The sequence below is a fragment of the Acanthochromis polyacanthus genome, chromosome 16, assembly GCF_021347895.1.
Source record: "Acanthochromis polyacanthus isolate Apoly-LR-REF ecotype Palm Island chromosome 16, KAUST_Apoly_ChrSc, whole genome shotgun sequence".
Lineage (NCBI taxonomy): Eukaryota > Metazoa > Chordata > Actinopteri > Pomacentridae > Acanthochromis > Acanthochromis polyacanthus.
This window is the reverse complement of record NC_067128.1, coordinates 19,311,868-19,335,542: the sequence shown is the minus strand read 5'-3', so window position 1 is coordinate 19,335,542 and position 23,675 is coordinate 19,311,868. Positions and strand designations below refer to the sequence as shown.

Here is a 23,675-nt window from a genome sequence, read left to right as displayed (position 1 = left end):
AAGTGAGAATTCAAAGAGGAAGAAAATGTGGACAACACAGAGCTGAATGTAGTCACATCTGAAAACTGGCAACCCTTGTGAGTGCGTTTGTAAATGCACTTGCGTCATATGAATGCGTGTGTGCGTGTGGTGAAGGGGCCTCCCGTGCAGCTACGCTGGAGCCACTTAGCTTTTGGATGGCCAGCATTTAATTTAAGAGAGGCCGGCTGAAAAGCCTGGTTTGATTGCTTTTCTAAAACAACCTCATCTAAAAACCCTAAATAACCAAATACCTCCGTGACGACAGCAAAGCGTTTCCAAACTCTTAACTACATCTCTGTGCCTGGGAATACACACACAGTCACATCCATTTAATGGCATCAGCCGTGTGGTTACAGCATGAGTGGGTGTCTCCGGGGGAGGAGGCCTTGAAATAAAATTAGGATTAGTGCGAGCAGTCGATTCCTCCAGGATTCTGCTGATCTGAAGCCAGACAGCTCTCAAACCTGTTTCTGGAACTGTCACTTCTTTCTAACTCTATCTCCCCTAATTTCTCTGCCCTCCCAACTTCTTTCTTTCTCCCTCCGTCTCCATCACTCTGTCTTTGTCCTCCTCTCCTCCAGCAGCAGAGTTGACATTTACAAGGAGGCCACAGCAGGGTTTGCAGAAGGTAACAGCCATAAAGTCTGACACACCTCTAAAGACTTTCTCATTCATACAAACACAAGTGAATTGACCATGAGGCCGTGGTGGCCAGGGTTTTTCCAAATCAAGTAGAAAAAGGAGGAACTGCAGCAGTTTAAGCTCTGAAGATGTTGGAGTTTATTAGGGGCTTGAGTGATATAGAATAACTACCGCTCATGCTAATTTCTAGAACTCATACATCCAAAATTTCCACTGTACATTTTCCCTTGTTTTATGTCAATCACTGTATGTGATGTTTGAAAGCTATAATGTTCATGGATCCAAAACAGGCTTTGAAAGTTCAGAAGTGGTTGGTGAATGACTAATCTTCCTTCTTATGGACATATTGCATGAGTGATTGACACTGGTTCTTAAACAAATCAAAACCAAAGCAACTTTTGGCCTCAGAGAGGTCAGAGGTGCCTTCAGAATTCAAGTTCCTTGTTTATTCCCTCAAGTTAAAGCTTTCTGAAAAGCATTTGTTACCGTCTTTGATGATCTATCTGCTTTGAAACATCATTTAATCTGAGCCAACTCATTAACTCACAGATTGCTTCAAGAAACTTGAATGGCCGATGCCGTTGAGCTTGCATTGTGATAAAGGGGATCCTTTTAAACTTGGAAAAAAATGTGGGGAAAAAGAAAACATACGCTGGATGATTGACTAATTGCAATGCTGATCATTCCCAATATATTAACATAGTAATAGTAATGGTATTTAGACAATAAGGCAATTCTTGACGTTTCTGGCACAAAGTGTACTTGGCTTGAGTTGTGAATCCAGAACGACATGATTCGACATCTGGTGATAGACGTAGAATGAAGGAAAGCCTTGCTATTACTGTAAAATGTAGCTTAGAGTGGTCACAGCCAAAAATGCCTCTAAGATGCATGCAAAATTGCAAAATCTAATTGCTGAACCCAACATCACTGAAGGGCTGAACTGGATTTTTCGTAGTTCCTGTCTTTCCCGGCAGTCAACTGGTCCTGATTTGTTCTAAAGGCAGCAGATTAGATATTGAACCCTCACAGACTGCACAAATCTGTACAAGGGAACCAAGTTGTTGGGCTTGATCTCCTAGAGAATCAGTTGTGATGCCAATTCATGAATCAAACCAAAGGCAGTCCTGTTTATCATCACTCTGTACGTCTAGCAGAGTTCTCTGCACTACCACGTCTGAAGATGAAGGGTAATATTGAAGCCATACAGCACAAAGGAGCCTGCATTTTAAAACCACCGTCACGTTTCGTCTCTTTTGCCTTTTATGGAGCTGTCTAAAAGGTCAAGCTTGTCACGCATCCAAAATGCTGTGACAACATATCTTTCACGTGTCAGAATCAAATTTAAACCGGTCACACATGTGCCGAGTTCTGCATTAGCAGCAGAAAGCCCAGAGGTCAGCCATGCACTGCATTTGGAAAACTGATTTCACGAGTCAGATTAGAAAACCTCCATGGACTGAGAGAAGTTGCACACAGGTTATAGAGACCTGCATTACATTTGGCACTGAAATGCTCACACAAACCTTTCAACAGTAAACAGCGGTAACATTTCCAATACTGTCAAGTGCAGAAAAGCAATAAAATCACCAGCAGAACATTACATTACTGGAGTTTAGGTTGGGCTTCAAATGAATGTTTATTTATTGTGTGTGCATGCGTGTTCTCAATACTAAACTGGAACAGACAGTTTAAGAGGGGAGTAGAGTTTCAGACCACTTCTCAGAGTGTTACCTAAGACTAACTAAATGGGCCTTTATTGTGCATGTGTGTATAAGTGTGTCCCGCATTTTAATTCCACCTTGAGAAACGATTGATGTCATCTGCATAACAGAGCTCTGAGAACAAAGGCCGACAATATGCTCACATTATCTGCCTGTAGAGAACAACTGCATCTTATGGCATTCTTTTTTTTCCCCTTTCAGACAGAGGCTTGATAAAGTAGAAATAAAAGACCGTGATCTAGAGCAGTTGTTCATGGCTTACTTTTACTTGTACTGTAGGACATACCTCTGCAGTTAGGAGTTGTGGAGTAGCTCAGCTCTTTTGAAGAAAATCAAACCTACAATTTTAAGAGCATTTCCACATATTAACTCACCATACATATGCAATTAAGAAGTGAAGAATGCCTGTTTAGACAAATAGTTGAATGCATTAACTATGCAGTGAATTAGCTAAAAGTCTTTGATAAATTCTTCAAAATTCTGGCTTCTGCTCCTCAAATGCTAAAACTACTAATGCAAACATGACTTCCGTTGTAAGCCAAAAGGTATTTTACAAGTCAGTAGGGTTCAAAGAGTTCAAAGGAACTTGGAGAATGACAGGTGGTGTCAAGAAAGATGTATGCGAGTGCAGCTGGTGAAAATATTTGGAAAAACTGATCTAGAGCAGCAAAAAGTTGATTTGATAACAGCAGCAGTAAATCAGAACCTTATTCATGCACATTGTACAAATTCAACTGTCTCCTGTGTGCGATTCAAATAGTTAGCAGTTTGATTTAACACTTCATCTCACATACTGTATATTACAATGAAAACATCCGAGCAAAAGCGGCACATGTGTCAAAAGGGCCTCGTCTGAGAGGAACCTTGTTCAACTTGCACAAGAACCCTTGAAAAAAGCTTGACAGCACCTCATCCATCTTTGTCAGAGTGGAGTGGACAATTAGCGCCTTTTACAAATGCTGAACATAATGAATATATTTCACAATCTGTCTTTCACATTTCTCTCGTTTCTGATATCTTGAAGATGCTTTCTTTGTTTAGGTATTCTGCAATAGTATTATTTTGTAGAAAGCAATAATCATTTTTATATTCTTGATTACCAAAAGAGGGCAGGTATCATAAGAAAGGAAAAATGAAATTTTCTTGAATGTGGCTGTATAAAGAACTGTTACGAAAGGGAAAACTAAGGCTAAACTGTAACATTCTAAATGTTTACTCACTTCTGAGATCATGTTCAGTGGTCTTAGGCAATCAGAATTTCCAGTGGTAATTAAAAGTGTTCCATAATCATCAGCATAGAGCAGCATGGAAACTAAACCACAAGATTACAGGTGCAGCCACTCTCAGTCCTCCTACCTGCCAGGCAGAGTCCAAAGATGGTGAGAAGAACCAAGATGTAGAGGGAAACGATGGCGTACTTGATGGCTGAAAGGGAGTTCAGGTGACCGCAGCACTGGTCCTGCTTCCTGCGACGCATTCCAGAAACTGACCGAAACAGAGAACAGTAGTTAGCTTTTAGAACAAAAACATTGTGGCGTTGCAGGTTCCCATTGTGACCAAAATTTCAAACTGTGTGAATTGAAACACATTTTTCAGTTCCACAGACCAAATAAACTCCTTCTAAGTCAGAGATAAACACCATGAGACTGTGGCCAACTTTTCTCAGCTGGTCTTCTAGCAGTATAGCCACTGTGTCTTGTTTTCACGTTAAAAAGAAGATTGCCTGGCAACATGTGCTGACTGGGGTGGGTGTGTTTAAATCATAGACTGTATATAAAAGATGGATGTTGCTTCCAGGTGTAAAAAGCGAAGCCAATGCAGAAGTGACTTCACTTTGCATTCTTTCTTACAGGCAGCAGGAGGCAACTCCTCTACTTATAAAAGAAGTCAGATTGTACAGAATTAACTGCAAAAAACAATCCTACTGCTGACTTGATTCGTTAGCTCCATTAACTCTCTTCTAACTAGTTTGGCCTTATCAGATTAACTTTGAGCGTCTGTGAATATGGCATAATACTCATTTGTACTATGGTGTAATATGGAGCTACCTTGTGACTGATAGATCAGGTTTCAAAAGATAGCCAAATGCAAAACTCAGTGCTCCAAAACACAACTCAGGATGTACGTTACAGTCACTACGTCTATCCTTAATACACAGTCTGTGATTTTAACCTAAGTTGATCTGTTCCCAAAACAAAACCAGGTAGTTTTAGTGTCTAAAAACCTAACCAGAGTAAAACTAGAATATAAGTCTCTAACGCCAAAGGGCAAGAACTTGCGAGTCCTGTGAATTACATCTCCATCCCCCTTATGCTGCTCTTTTAAATTGGAAAAAGCCAAAGTTGGCAATGAATATTTACATATTGTTGAGATGACAGCAGCTCTTACAAAATACCTGAATGGGAAATACTAGGAATTAGAAAGGGTTGAAAGATCATGCTTGAATCCTTAGAAATTAAAATTCTGTGAAAAATGACTGCATGTGTTTCTTCGGCTTGCTAATTATGAATTACTTTTAACTAAATTATCAAACAGCATGCATCCTGACCCAAAAGTCATATCATTTAACAGAGTTTACTCATGCGAATTTTGTTTTATGAACTGTACAAATGCATACACTCACTGAGGAGCTATTGCTATAATTCATGTCACTACTTAACGGTGCTCTCAAGGTCAAACAGATGTTTGAGAATTAGTCTTTGATGAAACGCTGTTTATGAATGATGGAAGTGTTTTTTCTTTTCCTCTGTGTGTGTGTGTGTGTGTGTGTGTGTGTGTGTGTGTGAGAGAGAGAGAGAGACAGCTTGGCAGGAAACAGAGATCAAGCTGTTGATGTTACTGATGGGAACATTCCCTTCAGGTCAGGAGGATGAAGAGGTTTTCGAAGGATGTTCTCGAGTCACATTCTTTATCAGTCTTTGGACTACGACTGACATATTTTAAAACTGTTTTCAGACATCACCAGCATTATCCTCAATATTGTTGGCCTGTTTTGCTGATTGAAGCAGATGACATTCTTTATTAAAGTCTTACCAAATTATTACTCCAAAGCTTTTCTTACGGAAGTGAAACTTGGCAATGTTTTAAAGTCTTCTTAGTGTTGTTTTGAGTCCTGATATTTATATGGTTCCCTAACTCGCAGCAATATCTCAAAAATTTACCTCTTGAATGTAGTAGCAAATGAGAATCACTTGAATGCCATGGTGAGCAAAATTGATTAGCTATAGCTTGCTAGCTAGTCTGGCACTACTGGAATATCTCCATAGGGCTACAGAGGAACATTTCCAGCAACCATCACTCCTGTGTTCTAATGCTACATTGTGTTAGCTGATGGTGTTGAAAGGCTAATTGATGATTAGAAAACCCTTGTGCAATTATGTCAGCACATGAATAAAAGTGTGAGTTTTTGTGGAAAACATGAAACTGTCTGGCTGACCTCAGACCTTTGAATGGTAATGTAGTATGTTGTGAATCGAAGCTGTATAAATAAAGATGAACTGAACCTACAAATTACTTTTTAAAGAAACCCAACAAATTTAAATGATTCCCTTTGATCAACTCTTTAGTAAAAGTGGCAAAAAAAATCTTCTCTTTAACAGAAAGAAACCTCCAGAAGAACCAGGCTCAGGGAGGGCAGCCGTCTGCTTCGACTGGTTGGGGTGAGGGTGATGAGGAGAGCGGATAATATTTCCAGAAAAATGATTGCTTAAAAATTCAAGGCACAGTTTTATGTGCTTTATAAACGGTTGTTCATAGCGACAGAAATTCTGATAAAGAGGTGGGCATTTTGAGCAGTGTTGTCAAAAACAAGATATGAAGAGTTCATTTGTAAAAACAGGTAACTCCGTTTTCAGAAAACTCATTTTTTATTGTTTACTTGAGATAATAATAATTTATTTTTTCTCCATTTTGTCATGTATTTTTCTACTGAGTCAAATCCACTCAACTTCACTTTGACATTATCTCAAGTAAACAATAAAAAAAGTTTTCTGAAAATTTATCAAAAACGGAGTTATCGGTTTTTGCAAATAAACTCTTCATATATTGATCCCTCAGTGGGGAAAGTTCACCGTTACAGCAGCTCAAAAAACAGGGGCATCAGGGTAATAAAAAATAAAATGCAGAGAACATGATATACATAAGAAGAATGTGATGATTTTCAAGAACACTATATACGAGAGGATGAGGTTGTAATAGTTATTCCACATAAGTATGTGGAATGTGCATTAAAAAAAAAAGTGCAGCAGTAAATGAGGTAGACCAGTGAAATTATCATACAGCATTTTACAGTCCGATATGTAGGGATGAATGACCTGCAGAAATGCTTCTACTTACACTTAGGGTGGAACAGCACAGCTTAAGGAGTTTACAGTCTGAAGGTGTTTTTTCCATAATGTGTCAAATTTCAGGAAATCGCCTCAGCATGCTGTGCAGTAGTGAGTCTGAGCAGCTGTGATCTACAAACGTAACTTTTTTGCTAATTTACAGGCATTTCAGAGTTTTTCATCATAGTTATGTTTAACTCTGCCAAGGAATGCAGCAGACTTGTGTGATGATTAGTGTATGTTTGTCTGTGCACAGCATTACTCAAAGACAGAACAGCAGATTTGGATGAAATTTTCAGGGAAGGTCAGAAATGACACAAGGACTACTTGATTAGTGTTTTTCAGTGCGGCTTATAGTCTGTATCCATGGATTTGTTAAAGATTTCCGTATCGGTGCAAGATAGCGGCATGGTGTCACTGCAACTACGACAGCCAGTGAACACCACATCAGCTGCCTGCTGACGATCACATGATTGTGATCCCACTACAAATCCACTGCTGCGGGCTTTGAGGCTTATTATACAAGGAAATTGTACAAGGAACAATTGTTTAAATTGTGGGGGTGTTTCCGAGTCCCAAGAATTCCTGCCACTCGCAACATATTTAGGTCACGTGACTCAGTATCCAAACATAAACGTACATATGCATAACACAGGCCTGTGCTCAGTGCAAAGCCATTTTTTTAATGAAAGATTTCATCCATTGGAAATGATACAATTCCTGAGCAGCCTTGGTGGAGTGCTACACTCTCCAAGTGCTTTTCTTGTTATGTTTGTGTAGCTTGCAGAAATTCTAGCCTGTCAGAGCATCTAGTCCACACTTTTCAGCAGCAGTTTCAGGGATGCAAAGGTCAGACGATTCGCACACTTAAAATGTGAACAGGACACTGTAAGTTTTGCAGGCTTCTAAATTAGTCAGCACTCTCACTCGCTAACTCATAGTGCATCAACAACATAGTGTCTGTTTGTTAGTTGAGCATATACAACTAATACCAACTGATCCTCATGCATCAGTCTGTGTTATAGGCAAGTATCAATACTCTAATATTAAATAGCCAGTACTAGCTGTGTTATATCCTGATATGTGATAGCAAACTTCACTGTACTGTGATGTAACAGTGTTGGCTCGTGTAATCAAGGTTCATCCACTCTTCATAACACTTGTCCTGCTCTCCACTGGTTATCCTTAAACCATGCACCATGTTATTGTTGCTGATGCACACACACACTTCCCCTCTATGATGAACAACACACACTCCTGCAGTGTAAGACAAACACAGCTGGCTCAGATGTGTTTGTGTGTGTCACATGGTTGGAATGTATAGAAACAGAAACAGCACTCCAGCCTTGTCCTTGTCTTCGGTTTAGTCACGCTGGACTTCAAAACACACTTAAGGAGAAGTCAAAACAGCTACACGCCATACAAACATAAGAACAGACTGGAAAATGCACAAGCAGTTTAAGAGGGAAATTATAACCTAGTGCTCTGTCTTTACATTTTTTTTCCCCCTCCAACCTCATTGCAGGACATGCATCAAATACATTATCGTTCAATAGTTTGGGGTCACCCAGACAATTTCATGCTTTCCATGAAAACTCACTTTTATTCATGTGCTAACATAACTGCACAAGGGTTTTCTAATCACCAGTTAGCCCTTCAACACTATTAGCAAACACAATGTAGCATTAGAACACAGGAGTGATGAAATGTTCCTCTGTACCACTAAGGAGATATTCCATTAAAAATCAGCCATTTCCAGCTAGAATAGTCATTTATCACAGTCACAATGTCTAGATGGCATTTCCGATTAATTTAATGTTATCTTCACTGAAAAAATGCTTTTCTTTCAAAAATAAGGACATTTCTAAGTGACCCCAAAGTTTTGAACAGCAGTGTACTTTAGGAAATATGTTATTCAATGCCACTGTCATGTCTATATATTAAATAAGTGTGGAGCAAGAGCAGGGAGGTAATTAGCAATGCATAAACACTGAAAGTTGACACGGACTGCTCCTTTTTTTGCCAAGACATGGCTTGTAATTCCCTTTACTGTTCTTGTTTGGCTTAAATAAACACTTGGCAGTGATGTTGATGCAGCGCTGGTAGTGGTATGTTTGAACTCCGGACAGCCAAGGTAGTGGTTTCCCTGCTTCTAGCTTCTATGCCTAGCTGGGCTCATTGCCTCCTTGCCTCCATGGAAGTGGACATCTCTTGGGAGGAAAGTGATGAAGAAAATTTACCTAGATTTTTGTTGTCACTATTGTATTGTATTGGTTGTTTGATTAGCATTTTAAAATAGACTGGAGAGATTGTGAGACTTCACAAAGATGGAAAGCGATACAGAAAAACAGATAATGAACTACACATCAGCAAAAACACAGTTGTGGCATCAATTAAGAGGTATGAAATGAACTGGAGTGACACTAGTAAGAACTACAGACTGTCTTCCTAAAATGATGTCTTGGACAGTGCACTTCTTACACAATCTAGCTCTGAAACATCTATAGGCAAGTACTTCAGATTTGGCACAGGGGTTTTTAATGGAAATCTGAGTGTCTGTGCTTTCTGCTCAGACAGTGTGAAGGACAGTGCATAATGTCAACCTCTGTGAATGGTGTGCAAGAAATAACCCCTGGCTTTGTCTTCAGCACAAAACTGCAAGACTGAACTTTGCTAAAGGACATGAAAAGAAGTCCAATGAATATTGGAAGCAAGATGAATTTGGCACAGATGGGATCCAGCATGCTTGGCTTGAACCTGGCCAGGACTGCCACAGTGGATGCATACTCCCAACAGTAAATCTCAGCGGTGGGAGTGGGATGATATGAGGCCGCATGAGTGCGAAAGCATTGGGAAGGCAAGATTTATAAACTGCACCATGAATGTCTGACAAGATGACTCCCAGTGCTGAAAAGAAAGGCAGAGCAACACAACTTCCTCGTTAACAAAGAGCAGCTGAAAAAGAAGAGCTTCTGATGATTTATTTTTCTAAATTTCATATTTAAGTGACATTGCAAAGGAGTGTACTAACTTTGGTTATGTACATTACTTTTGTGATTTTCACTGAAATTAAGTTTCACAAAAATGAGAAATTTCTAATTTTGAACAATGCTAGTTTTCGTCAAGTAACTGAAAACATGTTCAGAACTCATGTTGTTTCAGTCGTGTGTTTACAGTGATGGTTTCGTCAATGTACTCTAGTGTTTGAACAAAGAAATAGAGAGTTTCATAAATTGATTATACAGGGATTAGCAAACTTGGAGACTTATTTTACTAGTTAAAAAAAAAAAAAAAAAAAAAGGGACCCATTGTGACACATATACCGACTGTTTATTTCCAGCAGGACCAGTGTGAGTCAGTTACTGGCATGTGAATTTACAAGGACAGGGTATTGTTCCTTTAAGCTTAACTTTCCAAATCAAACACACATGGTGCTTGGCAAGTGTCACAGATTCCATAAAGTCAGGCACTGTCTCTGTAATTGGCAGGTGGTGGTGACATTACAACTTGTTTCCCAAACAAAACAACAACAACAAAAAACAAAAAAATGCACTTATTAAAGCATGTTTAACCATTAGCATATCATTGTCAAATTAATTGTAATGTGCTGTTATAATTACCATTCATACATGAGACCATGGTGGAGAGGCTTACTAACACTTTATCACAGTTCAAGACCAATAAACACTGATTTTTCCTTCAAGATAAAGCTTGTTATATTCCCATAATTCACAGTGAGTTTAACCTGTGATTTATATTGCCTGTGTGGTTGAAATCCTGCCAAGGTCTTGTTCTCTTTAAACCTCCTGTAGAAATCTCTTCTCTAATTGAAGGAGGTGTGAAAGTGTTCTAGGCTTAGTGAAGCTGGATGAGGACAGTGTTTCTGACGTGTGAGGCCTTTGTCCGCGTTCCATTAAAATGTCAACAAATTCTCTGGTTAATGTTCAGCAAGTCTTTCCCACATAACCGGCCGAGCGCTGGGTCGAAACCTGAGAACACTAGAGGGTCAACTGTGGATTCGTTCAGCTGCACCTGTACTCACACACACAGATGCTGCTCCTGAATGTTTTTCTGGCCTTCAAAGTTGACCACAGTGAGAGGAGAGCAAATGCCAAACAGTGACAGCATTGCTTCTCCTTGTGCATGTGTGTCAGCGCATTTGATTGGGTCTGTGCTGGTTATCAGTGTGTGTGTTTTTGTGTATACACATAAATGGCTCTGGAGAAGGTCCCTCAATCAGTTACAGCATTTTTTCCATCTGCTTCTGTCGCCAGAGAGTATAGAGAGCTGTCCTTGTCATTAGAGAACATCTTTCACTAGAAACTACTGTAATCAGCTTCCTTTTGCAGCAGGGAATACTGTGAGTGCAAGCGGACTTAAATCCAGAGGACGTTTAATTTGCTCCCTTAGAAAGTCAGTAATTTGGGTGAAATATCCAGTAGCAACGACGACTTCATTCAGCTCAGTCATTTGCAAGTTTAATTCTCTTCCTTACCTTCATCACACAGGTTGAGCTTGGACAGGTTGCGTCCATCATAGGTTTCTTCATACATAGAGGTGTTCTCTCGCTCTTCATTTGTGCTCAGGTACATGGCCTTGTTCTCCATCTCCACCTGACTGAAGAGAGAAGATGCACATCATCCACTGTCATCTACGATCCGAAAGAAATATTTTGAAGTCCAATCTCATATGCTTGAGTATCCTGATTAGCACTTGTTTATTTGAGTATCCAAGTAATTTGTTGCACCATGTGAGTTTCATAACCTGAATACTGTCATGATCATGAGTAAAGGAATATGACCAAGCATTCATGTTTTATGTAACTTCTTTGTCCTAAATATAATCAAACAAACCATTCCTCTTTGACTGGAAGGGGAAGGCTGTTCTACATCTTTGGAGATGCTACTGCAAAGGCACAATAAACGTTACCCATTATACAACAAATCTCCACTAAAAGGAAAGCTATTCAAAATCTCACACACATAAGCAAACCAGTGTGCATAGACAAGTGCGCCAACTGATCCAGGAGTATGATAAGGTCAGCCAGAACGTATTCCCGGAAAGAAATCCCTCATGCAAAATGGCTGTTTAAGATGGCTAATTTCTGTGGTTACTTTGAATCAGACTGAGAAGAAAATTCAAAAGTGTTTGTGTAAAGAATTTTGAAAAGCTGCTGGGAACTCAGGGATTTTTCTCAGATATATAATGTTCTCAAACTGTTTTGTGAAACTTGCCCAGATGTCTAAAGCCGAGGAGGAAGGTTCAACTAAAATTACCCTGGAGCCACAACTGCCACATCAATGCCAGATACAGAAGGTAAATTAACCCAGAATTGTCCATCCATCATATATACACACCGGTTAATCTTCATTAGGGTCATGGGGGGCTAAAGTCTATCCCAGCTGACTTAGGGTGAAGGCAGGGGACACTTTGGACAGGTCAATAGTCTACCACAGGTCTACATATAGAGACAATCACACTCACATTAACACCTACGGGCAATTCATAGTTCTCAATTAACTTCAGCATGTTTTGGACTGTGGGAGGAAGCCAGAGAATATCCACGCATGCAAACTCCAAGGAGAAAGATCCCGAAAAGGCCGGGCTGTGAACTGGGGATTTTCCAGCTGCAAGACTAAAGTGCTAGCCAACAAGCTCCTGTGAAGCACCCAGAATTCTCTGTTAAGAAAATTGAATTGACACTTTGTTGGTAATACGGTAATACTGAAACAGCCATGGTCAGAGCCAGAGATTTGGTTTAATCAGAGAATATCACAGTCTAACAGGTGGAGCTGGTCCTCACAAGCAGGTTTAATCATGCATGTTTTATTTCCATTACTGCCCTCTAGTGCTGTTAATGAGGTGGACCAGGAATGAGACATCTGGTCATCTCTGTTGCACACCCAACAATGTAGCTCCAAATTAAACAAACAGAAGGAAATTATTGCGGTGTTAAGACTGTGGCTGTCTCTAAACCTGTGTTATATGATTTCTGTCCTTCTGCCAACAGAGCTGGACAGAAGTTGTGTTTTAGTCCCTTTCCCTCGGTCTGTTTGCCTTTTAAGAAGATATTTTACAAAAGCTGTGAATTAATATGGATAAAACGGCAAGAAAGAAAAAGTGATTAACCTTTTATAGCAACTGGCCATGAAGAGCGTGTGGAAGTGGCCGCTGGTTTTCATAGTACAGCATCAGAGGAGGTAATAAAACTTTAACTTCTCTGCCAGTTTTCCACAACATGGTAGAGTATTCGGATGTCAGCCCAAAGGGAAATGGTAACTGAACAAATACACTGCTCAAAAGAATTAAAGGAACACTTTGAAAACACATCATATTTCAATGCGGGGGAAAAAACAAACTGGATATTTACATTGATATTGACTGGTTAATGTGCTAGGATTGAAAAGATGCCACATTGTTTGATGGAAATGAAAATTATCCACCCCCAGGAGGGCTAAATTCAAGACATTCCAAAATCAAAGTGAAAAACTGATGTGGCAGACTGGTCCATTTTCTGAAATTCCTTGGCAGCAACTCAAAACGGTACGCAGTAGTTTGCATGACCTCCATGTGCTTGTATACAGCCTGACAATATCGGGACAAGCTCCGAATGAGACGATGGATGGTGTCCTGGGGTATCTCCTCCCAGATCTGAACCAGGGCATCTCTGAGCTCCTGGACAGTCTGAGGAGCAACCTGGTGGTGTCGGATGGAACAAAGTATAATGTTCCAAAGGCATTGTATTGGATTTAGGTCAGGTGAGTATTGGGGCCAGTCAGTGGTGTCAATTCCTTCATCCTCCAGGAACTGCATGAGTTCTCTTACCACATGAGGCCAGGCATTGTTGTGCACCACAAGGAACCCAGGACCATTGCACCAGTGTAGGGTCTGACAATGGATCCAAGGATTTCATCCTGATCCCTAATGGCAGTCAGAGTGCCATTGTCTAGCCTGTAGAGGTCTGTGCGTCCCTCCATGGATATGCCTCCCCACACCATCACTGACCCACCACCAAACCAGTCATGCTAAACCATGTTATAGGTAGCATAACGTTCTCCATGGCTTCTCCAGACTTTTCCATGTCTGTGACATGTGCTCACGATGAACCTGCTCTCATCTGTGAAAAGCAAAGGGCGCCATTTGCAGACCTGCCAATTCCTGTGTTCTATGGCAAATGTCAACCGAGCTCCACGGTGCTGGTCAGCGAGCACAGGGGCCACTAGAGGATGTCAGGCCCTCAGACCACTCTCATTGCATCTCTTTCCGATCGTTTTTGTCAGAGATATTCACACCAGTGGCCTGCTAGAGGCCATTTTGTAGGGCTCTGGCAGTGCTCATCCTGTTCCTCCTTGCACAAAGGAGCAGATACCTGTCCTGCTGATAGGTTGAGGACCTTCTGCAGCCCTGTCCAGCTCTCCTAGAGTAACTGCCTGTCTCCTGGAATCTCTTCTATGCTCTTGAGAATGTGCTGGGAGACACAGCAAACCTTCTGGCAATGGCACGTATTGATGTGCCATCCTGGAGGAGTTAGGCTGCCTCTGCAACCTCTGTAGGGTCCAGGTATCGCCCCATGCTACCAGTAGTGACACTAGCCAAATGCAAAACAGTCAGAAAACATTAGGAAGGAAAAAAATGTCAGCGGCCCTCACCGATAAATTCATTCCTGTTTTGGAGGTTGTCTCATTGTTACCCCTCTAGTGCACCTGTTGTTAATTTTATGAACACCAAAGCAGGTGAAGCTGACTAAAAAACCCCTCTTTTACTTACTTGACAAGATCAGTATCCCACATGTTTGACTAATTTGATGTAATACTTAGATTAAAAAGTGTTCCTTTAATTTTTTTGAGCAGTGTATAAAGCTGGTAGCCATATTTAGCATTGAGATAATCTGATAAAATGGTGCATTTAAATGTTCTTTTTTTGCCAAGTATTCAGGTCGCAATGGCAGCAGAATGAGAAAGGTTGTTCAGAATCTCTCAGTAGAAATGACCTCGAGCCAGTGAGTTCTGGGTTTGACCCTCTCTGTTGGACATACCAAGACGACCTCAACATAGACGTGTGCCAGAAGAACAAAAAATCTTGAACCAGTGCTTGTCACATAAACAATGGTTCTATTATGACCTTTATCTGCAGGTCCAAGTTAGGCATTCTGTCCATCAAAGTAAGGACAGTGACACATTTTCGTCAGAGGAGAACAATGCAAGAGTTGGGTAAGATTCACCAATTGCCACATGAACGAACAACTCAATGATGCGGCAGCTGAATGTGTTGGTCATTTCAGAGTTGAATGTATTGTTCATTGACATTGACTTTTAATGATTAAATCTGGGTAAACTCGATTGACAAATTTTGCCTGGCTTGAGGTCTCCATATTTGTTCAGCTTTGCATTATTAAGCATCAATCTGAATATATGTGAGCTCTCAGAAAATCTGTAAATATTAGAGGTTATTACTGTTGAAATTTTTTCCAATAAGTAAGAAGGTATTGCAGTATTTACGAGCTAGTCACTTCACAGCTAGAGGTTCATTGCCTTGTTCCCGTTGTGTCTGCGTGGGTTCTTCAGATTCCTCCTACAGTTCACAAACATGCTGAGGTTAATTTCTGATTCTAAATTGTCCATACGTGTAAATGCAAGTTGATGGGTTGTCTCTGTGCAGCCCTGTGATAGACTGGTGACCTGTCAAGGATGAAAGTTTGGGGTCACCCAGACAATTTCATGTTTTACATGAAAACTCACACTTTTTTTCATGTGCTAGCATAACAAGGGTTTTCTAATCATCAATTAGCCTTTCAGCACCGTTAGCTAACACAATGTAGCATTAGAACACAGGAGTGATGGTTGCTGGAAATGTTCCTCTGTACTCCTATGTAGATATTCCAATAAAAATCATCCAATGCCAGCGAGAATAGTCATTTACCACATTAACAATGTCTAAACTGATTCATTTAATATTTTCTTTATTGAAAAAAATTGTTTTTCTTTCAAACACATTTCTCAGTGACCCAAAACTTTTTAATGCTAGTGTACATGATCATGACAAAAACAGCTTTAAAAAAATTAGAGTGACTGCTTTATAAATCCCCCAAAGCAGATATTGGTACTGGCTGTTAAGTCCAGTACTTGTTGGGATCTAATTTGCAACATTATTTTACAACTCATAACACTTTATCTTACTGTATTGTAAGTAGCTGTGATAAGAATGAATTTTAAGTTTTGAATTATGAGGTGAGGAATATAGTGAGATTAGACTGCTTTAGGAATGGCAGAGTTCCAAGACACCCTCCTTTCTATAAACCTTAGACCAAACAGGCACATAAGTCTAATGAAAACGTTTTCTGGGAGAGGAACTTGTCCCAGAATCCACTTATCATTACACCATAAACTCAATCTTGACAGTGTCACCTAGCAGGTGTAGCTACTGCAGAGTTACACAACCTCTGCTATAACTCAATTTAGAAAAGTACATTGAATTTCATATCGTATTTGTCAAGACTTTAACGGATCATTAATGCAAATAAGTTGCTCTCTTTATGAACAGATTGAAATTTTCCCCCATACTCTGAGCCGTACACCAGGCTTTACTCTGAAACCAGCATGTTTGCTCTTCTAGTTTGGGCGTGGTTTCCCACGCTATGCATGAAGTAAACCGAATGTGAATAAAGTACAAAGGAGAAACGCATACGACTCAGGACAGAAAGGCTGCGCCAGACACCTCTGAGGGATAAAATGAAATCTGTTGTGGTCAGGAGTCGTGGGTGTCAAACTCCCACCAGCCTCAGTGGCAGATCTGTGAGTGTTTGAGAAAGTCGTTAAAAAGCGCTCCGTCAGGACTTTCTCATTAAAGAGGGGATAGAGGGGTCAGGTTGACATTTAGACTGAAGCTAGACAGGAACCGTTAGGGCTGCTAGGAGATCCCACTAAACACTCCACGTCCCTGCATACGTGTTTGTGTGTGTGTGACTGTGTCTACAGAGAGTGGTTGCGTGCATGGGCCAACTTATCTTCTAATTACTCTGAGTTGGTGGGATATAACACTCTTTTATCATCCGGCTGGGCTCTTAGTGCCAGCAGAGGATGGTGGGAAAGCAGTGCACTCTCTGTCTGATTCTCACACATTTCTTCACCTACACACTTTTGGTGATTCTCCACATGACAGACAACATAGTATAAACGCCAGATGAAATTTGGAGAAATTTAAGCATCCGAAGATTGATATACACCAACAGCTATACTGTGCTACAGCTGGATGGGGTTTTTGAGGCGGCCATGAACTTCAATGTTTCAATTTCCAACATAAATAGACATTTTTTTCATGGCTTCTTTAAACCCAGTTTTAAAGGAACCAGTCATGTTGAATAGAGACCATGAAATTAATGAGCAGTACACTTTACAAATGACATGGTAATTTGTCAGCACTCCCTGGTGGAGAACTCCTGTAATACTGGCACATTCAAAACAAGAAAAGCACTCAGAGAGTGCAGTAGTCTGCCAAGGCTGTTCATTCCCCCATATGGCACTGTCAGAAATGGAGCATTTTGTTTTTTATAAATGCAACATTTGTTGATTAGAAATCCCAGCAACATAGAATGTGGCCATTTAACATAGATGTACCCACAAACAAAATGCCTTTTTGCCAAGCACAGGTGTGAGTTACGCATGTGTATGTTATACACAGATACTGAACTGTGTGACCTAAATTTGTAGCTGGCAGCCAGAACTGATGGGACTTGGAAACACCCCTACAATTTAATCAATTGTTCCTTGCACCATTTCTGATGGATAAATCCTGATAAGTCCACAGTGGTCGATTATAGGAGGATCACAATCATGTGACTGTCAGGAGGCAGCTGATGGAGTGTTCATTTGTTGTCATAGTTACAGTGACACCATGTCGCTGTCTCACAATGATGCAGAAGTCTTTCACAAGACTATAAAGCCTAAGACTTATTATTTGGTCCTTGTGTCATTTCTGAAATTCCCTGAAAATTTCATCTAAATTCGTTAATTCGTTTTTTAAGAAACGGACAGACTTATGTCGATTACATAACTCCACCACTTTCCTTGGCAAAGTAACTGCAAATGTATAGATGGATGACCTTTGACCTCTACCATGAGGGGAACTGGTAGGTCTGTTATATTCTATACATAATCTGGGTCCACTGGTAATTAATATAAAGTTGTGGCAAACGTTCAACTTTGTCCTACAATAAAACATTTCTACCCTGATGAGAATGGTCTCTCCCTGGATGACACTGCTACAATCCATAGGTCACATAGAGTCAGTGAATGTACTGATAAGTAACAAAATGATTGGAGTCATATGATATAGCCCTCACAGTCACCACATCTGAACCCAGTTGAACACCCATGGAACTTCACCACCACCCACCCATCCATCATCCACACCTGTTTTATCCTGTAGGGCATCACAGGAGGCTGGAGCCTATTGAAGCTGATATTAGACAAGAGGCCTGGTGCACTATGGACAGGTTGCCAAGTCACTGCAGGGTCACACAAAGAGGCAGAAAACTATGCATGCTCATACTTGCACATCCAGCTAATTTAGAAGCTATCATCTGTGTCATAGAACTGTAGGAGGAAGTCGAAGCACACAGAGGAAATGTGTCAGCACAAGGAAAACATACAAACTCCACACAGAGACCTCAGCTGACCAGCAAGCTGGAACACAGAGCTTTCTTGTTTTGAGGTGAAAGTGCTACTTCCCTGTCACGCTCCTCCCGTATCATCTGAGGAAAAATCTTTTGGAAGAATGGTGTTTTCCTCTCCAGTAGAGTTTAACAGACATGGAGGGTCAATGCCAAGGTACACCGAAGCCCTTCTAGTGGCATATGGTGGGCAGATACCTAATGCAGTTTTTTCCTTTAGAATTTTTACTTGTCTTTAATTTAGGCTATTCTGCATAATACATTAGCAGATATATGGCTTCAAAACTCATATGCATAACCTGGTGTAGGAAGCACTAAACAGAGTCATTCACAAACATGTCATCTGTTTCAGTGAGTCTTTAACATACAGTATCAACTGTTCATTGCAATGCTGGATTCTCTCAGGCCTCCTCCAACCACCAAAACTAATGAGACTGAACCCTGTTGTTATTCTTGTGTTATTACACTGACAGTCATTAAAAACTTTGAGACCATATTTTTCAACATAATTTTTACTTTGAAGCCCGAAACTGGATTTTCTTCATATGAATCATTTCTTTAGCATATTGGCATACAAAAACAAAAATCTAAAGTTTCAAGAATGATTTAAAAATAAAGAATTTCACAAAAGAAAACAGCACCTGCCAAACACAAAGTCACAACAGTCAATACAGAGTATGGCCTCCATTTGCTTCGATGCAGGCAGCAATCCGTCGGCGCATGCTTTGGACCAGGCTTCTGATTGTGGGTTGGAACAGCCCATACGCCTGGCTACATCACTGTAGCTCAAACCGGCCTCCACCATACCCAGACGTTGTTCATGTGATAGACGCGGCATGATGCTGTTCACTGGACTAACAATGGTGGCCTTTTTTGGGCCTTTATATAGGCCTTCAAAACCCATTCTCAAGTTGTGCAGATACTCACCGAGTATTGCTTGGTGTGTATTTGGTTCACTTTTGGAAAGTGACCCACCCATGTGCAATGAATCATGACAACTCATCATTATCTCAACTACCAGGGCACTAGATCATCAGTAAATCCACAATGAATAATTACAACCCCCCCACAAGTAGAATTCTGCCTACATTTCTACCTCAAAGTTTCTATTGACTGTCAGTATACTTATGATCTCTCTGACTGGAGGTTTTCCTTCTTCGAGCTCAAACGGTTCATGGTGCAATGTGACAAGACAGAAAAGAGTAAAGCTGCACTAATTGTAATGTGGGGCTTTGTAGCTTAACTGACATTCACTCACTGCCTGCCAGGTATTTAGTTTGTTTTGACTGACTTTTACATCTGCACACATCATACCATGTCTGTCATCAGCTATTTTCAACTAAAGACCCACTGTAAACTACCTCCTGAGCACCAAGCGCTGGTGGAGACCAAGTCAACACCAACACACCTGCAAATGAACAAAAAGGTTGCTTTGCGTCTGCTGGATGTGCGAGCAGGAAGCTGTTTGCTAACATATATAACATATGTGTTCACAGCTTGTTATGCTGCCCCCAACTTGAAAGAAATCAGTTAATGCTGCTTTAACACATTAAGATCAGTGTTTGTTGTGTCATCACCCATTAGTTTGCAGACTGCTATTTTGAAGTCTCTAGTTTGGTAGTGGGCTATCACCATCTTGGTCTTTTAAAGCCAAATGTAAAAAGCAAGGGGTAAATCTGGCTGAAGACTCAAGGACACTGTGCATGATGATATAATAGGGATGTCAATCACAAAGTAGCCCCACCCTAAAATCTAACATTCTATACTGTTTTACTTGGAATAGGGCTATAATTTACTCAAGTGAGACCATCAACTCAATAGGAAAATTTTGACTCGAGTAACAGATAAGGGACAAGTAAAGTCATTTTCTGACAGACTTCGGTAGTATCATTCCTTTTTGTAACCCGAGGAGTCGCCCCCTACTGGCTGTTAGAAAGAATATAGGTTTAAGTCACTTCCACATTGGCTTTACTTTAGACTATGTTCATCTTTTATATACAGTCTATGACAGACACATTTGGGTTTTGAGAACCTACTTTAATAGCAGTTTCATATTGGTACAGTAATGTCCAGATAGAGAAACTACAAATTGCGACATGCCCTGTTCAGAATGAGCATCAGTGGGAGGCACTGCAGCAGTGGACATAGTCTTATCACTGTAGCTCTGTGGTTTGGATTCTCTCAGAATCCAAATAAGATCACTAACTGAAGCAGATGCAAAACACAAACTACTACAGTTAAACATGGTTTTTATCTGAAATGCATTTCCTTTTGTGGACCATTCACCATCACATTTTGTCGAAGCTGAAAAATTCATGATCTGCATATTTGAAAACAGTGAAAAGTTTTGCCAGTAAAAGCCACAGAGAGACTTGTCCACACAGCTCTGAGTCAGGTCAACGACATAGAAAATGCACAGAGCAACAGTTCAGTGAACTGGGACAGTGACTGGAAATCCACTCAGGACAGCAGACGAACCCCCCTCGACTCTCTCAGCATGAGAGGAAACGATTATCTTGTCATGTGTCAAGATTTGTCCCCAACAGGGCACCTGATTGTCTGCGAGGTCAGAAGAAAGCAGGGTGTGTGGTCTCTGCTGATATGGAAAGCAGATTTCAACATAAAGCTGTGACTGAAAAGACCAAGCAATTAAAAGCTACTCCACAAGTTAGTCAAAAGCTAATTTCTAACATAATACCTGGCATTCCACATTTGTTTGATTCATTTTCCAATGGAACAATAAATGAAACAATTCCTTATTTTAAATTAGAGCACTTGAAAGCACCAACTCTCCATACACAGTAGGCACACATCCCATGTCATTGCTCAGTCATCCATGTGCAACATTAACCCATTTCTCGCCTAATTAAAGGCAGGGATACTTCACCCATGACCGCTGAAACATAAAGCAACTATTTTCTGCGGATGAGTTCCATTAAATGTGCATTTCCTGTTCTTTTGTGGTGCACCGCTCCAATAAACTGCATGCAGCAAGTCTGAAGTTTAAACTGCCATTTGACCAAATTGTAAGAAAAATTCAAAAGCAGATTCCAATCAGTTTGCAACCTTAGAAGGTCAAATTTAGAGCAGATTTTGCAGCACTGCAGCCTTTTTCAGATGATGTAGCCACTTGACATTCAATTAAACTTAATTAATTTCTGCAAAAGTATTTTCTTAAACAGCCGATGAGCTTCTAAGAGCTGATGTGATCTGTGCGTATATTTTGCATAATATCTCGGTGACAGGTGGCACACAGGTGCACATGTAGCAGGTGTAAACACTTTGTCAGATTCTATTAAGCCTGTGTCGCGTAAAAGTTGAGATAAAGCAAGTAGCAGAGGTCCTCAAGTCTCACCTTGTCAGCTGTCAACTGGAAATAATAATAATAATAATAATAAAATCACAGCTCCGCAGGTCTCATAATTTCCCTTAAAAAGTTATGTCTTGACGCCGTATTTCCTTTGGTTCGGTCCGGCAGCTCTCGGAGTGTCTCTGCGACTGCAGTAAAGTTAGTAGATAGACGCAGTAAACCTGCACCAGGCACAGTGACAGTCAGCAGCTCTGTAGTGAAGAACTATCTCAGACATTTGCAGTAATATACCCACAACATCGTCATGTGACCACCACAAAACTCCAGCTGAGGTTCGTTTTGCGTGACGAGCAGCTGGTGCTCCACCTGAACCCGATCAGTCTCTGCTGCTGCACCTGAGCGCCCCCTGCTGGGAGGATACGGTAAACCACACTCTGAAAGCAGGTACAATGTGTTTAATTTAATACATTTTTTTGTTGTTTTTGGTCACTCATTCTTATTATTTGCTTATTAAGGCAAGACTGAAATGTAGAAGTGCAGTACTGGTCAAAAGCTTTAATTTTCACAGTTTTCTACTGAAATTCAAGTAGTTCAAGTCTAACGAATAGGTTGGAATGATACAAAGGTAAGTGAAGAACTGCCAGAGGTTAAAAAAAATGGGTAAGGTTATGCAAAACTAAAAAATAATGTACATTTTTCAGGGAACAAGAAATGGGTTAACAATTTAAAGCTGTTCTGCGTCAATGGAGGTTGATCAAACCTTGAAAGTTGGTGCTAACAAATCCTAAAGGTGTCCCAAATTTTCTTGATTACTTGCAACCCCCCTCTGTCTGCATAAAAATAGTGTCAAAACACACCATGGTGCCATACTCTCCAGAGCATTATATACTGCAGAAAGTAAATGGTAAATGGTAAATGGTCTGTATTTATATAGCGCTTTACTATACCTGCAAGGTACCCAAAGCGCTTTACAAGATACTTCACATTCACCCATTCACACACACATTCACACAAAGTAGTGTGTTGCTCTTAAAACGACATTAAGAAAAAAAAATTTAAAACGCAGATGTCAACCAGTTTGCAACCTTAGAAGGTCGGATTTTGAGCACATTTTGCAGTGCTGCATCCCTTTTCAGATGATGTAGCCACTTGACATTCAATTAAGCTGAATAAGTCTTTATTATCTGCAAGAGTATTTTTCTTAAACTGCTGACGTGCTTTAAAGAGCTGATGTGATCTGTGTGTATATTTTGCATAATATCTTGGTGACAGGTGACACACAGGTGCACATTTAAGCATGCTATGTTGCAGGTTTAAATACTTTTCTTGATTAATTGCAACTCCCTCTGTCTGCATAAAAGTAGTGTTGGAACACACTGTGGCACCATACTCCCAAGAGCATTATTTGAACAAAATTGGTCTGCAGAAAGTAGTGTTCTGCTAGAAAAACGACATTATAGAAGAGAGACTCATCATCAAAACACTTAAAAATAGAGATCATTCCTACAGAGAAATTACGAAGAGAGTCAAGGCGTCAGTGAGTACAGTTTTCTTCATCATTAAAAGCCGTAACTCTACACCCCTGCCTCATCTGGAATGCACAGATCTATGTGGTAGAGCTACTTGCTGCAGCTCTGGCACGCCAGCTTGCCTATGACTTTGCTCAAACACTACACAAACAACTACTCTATGCTAAACAACAGAAACTGCAATACAGGAGAAGTTCTGCCATATATGTTCAAAATGAAAACAGATTCTGAAGAAGTGTAATGATGCCAGTTGACAGGGTTGGTTTCCAATAGTTTAGTTACATATAAAACCCTGGAAGTCTGAATCTGTGTTTTTGAGACTGTCCTCGATACGCTGTTGTTTCAATGTGGAAATACTCAGCCATGGCATTGACAGCTTATTCCACTCATGATGCATCTTCTAGAACATAAAAAAACACCATATGGAAATGCTAACAAGGTAAAAATGTGATTTTC

General features: G+C 40.4%; 1 protein-coding gene across 1 annotated transcript in view; it reads right to left on the bottom strand.

Annotated features, from left to right (window-relative positions):
* Window positions 1-21,991, bottom strand: part of scara5 (scavenger receptor class A, member 5 (putative)) — a 132,221-nt gene extending 110,230 nt beyond the window's left edge. Inside the window, exons 1-3 of the mRNA XM_051936645.1 lie at window positions 21,736-21,991; window positions 11,208-11,329; window positions 3,744-3,872 (exon numbers count right to left, since the gene is read on the bottom strand). Of these exons, the coding sequence (XP_051792605.1) occupies window positions 3,744-3,872; window positions 11,208-11,319 (241 nt within the window). The 5' untranslated portion in view covers window positions 11,320-11,329; window positions 21,736-21,991. The remainder of the gene's footprint in view (window positions 1-3,743; window positions 3,873-11,207; window positions 11,330-21,735) is intronic.
* Window positions 21,992-23,675: the final 1,684 nt, after the last annotated feature.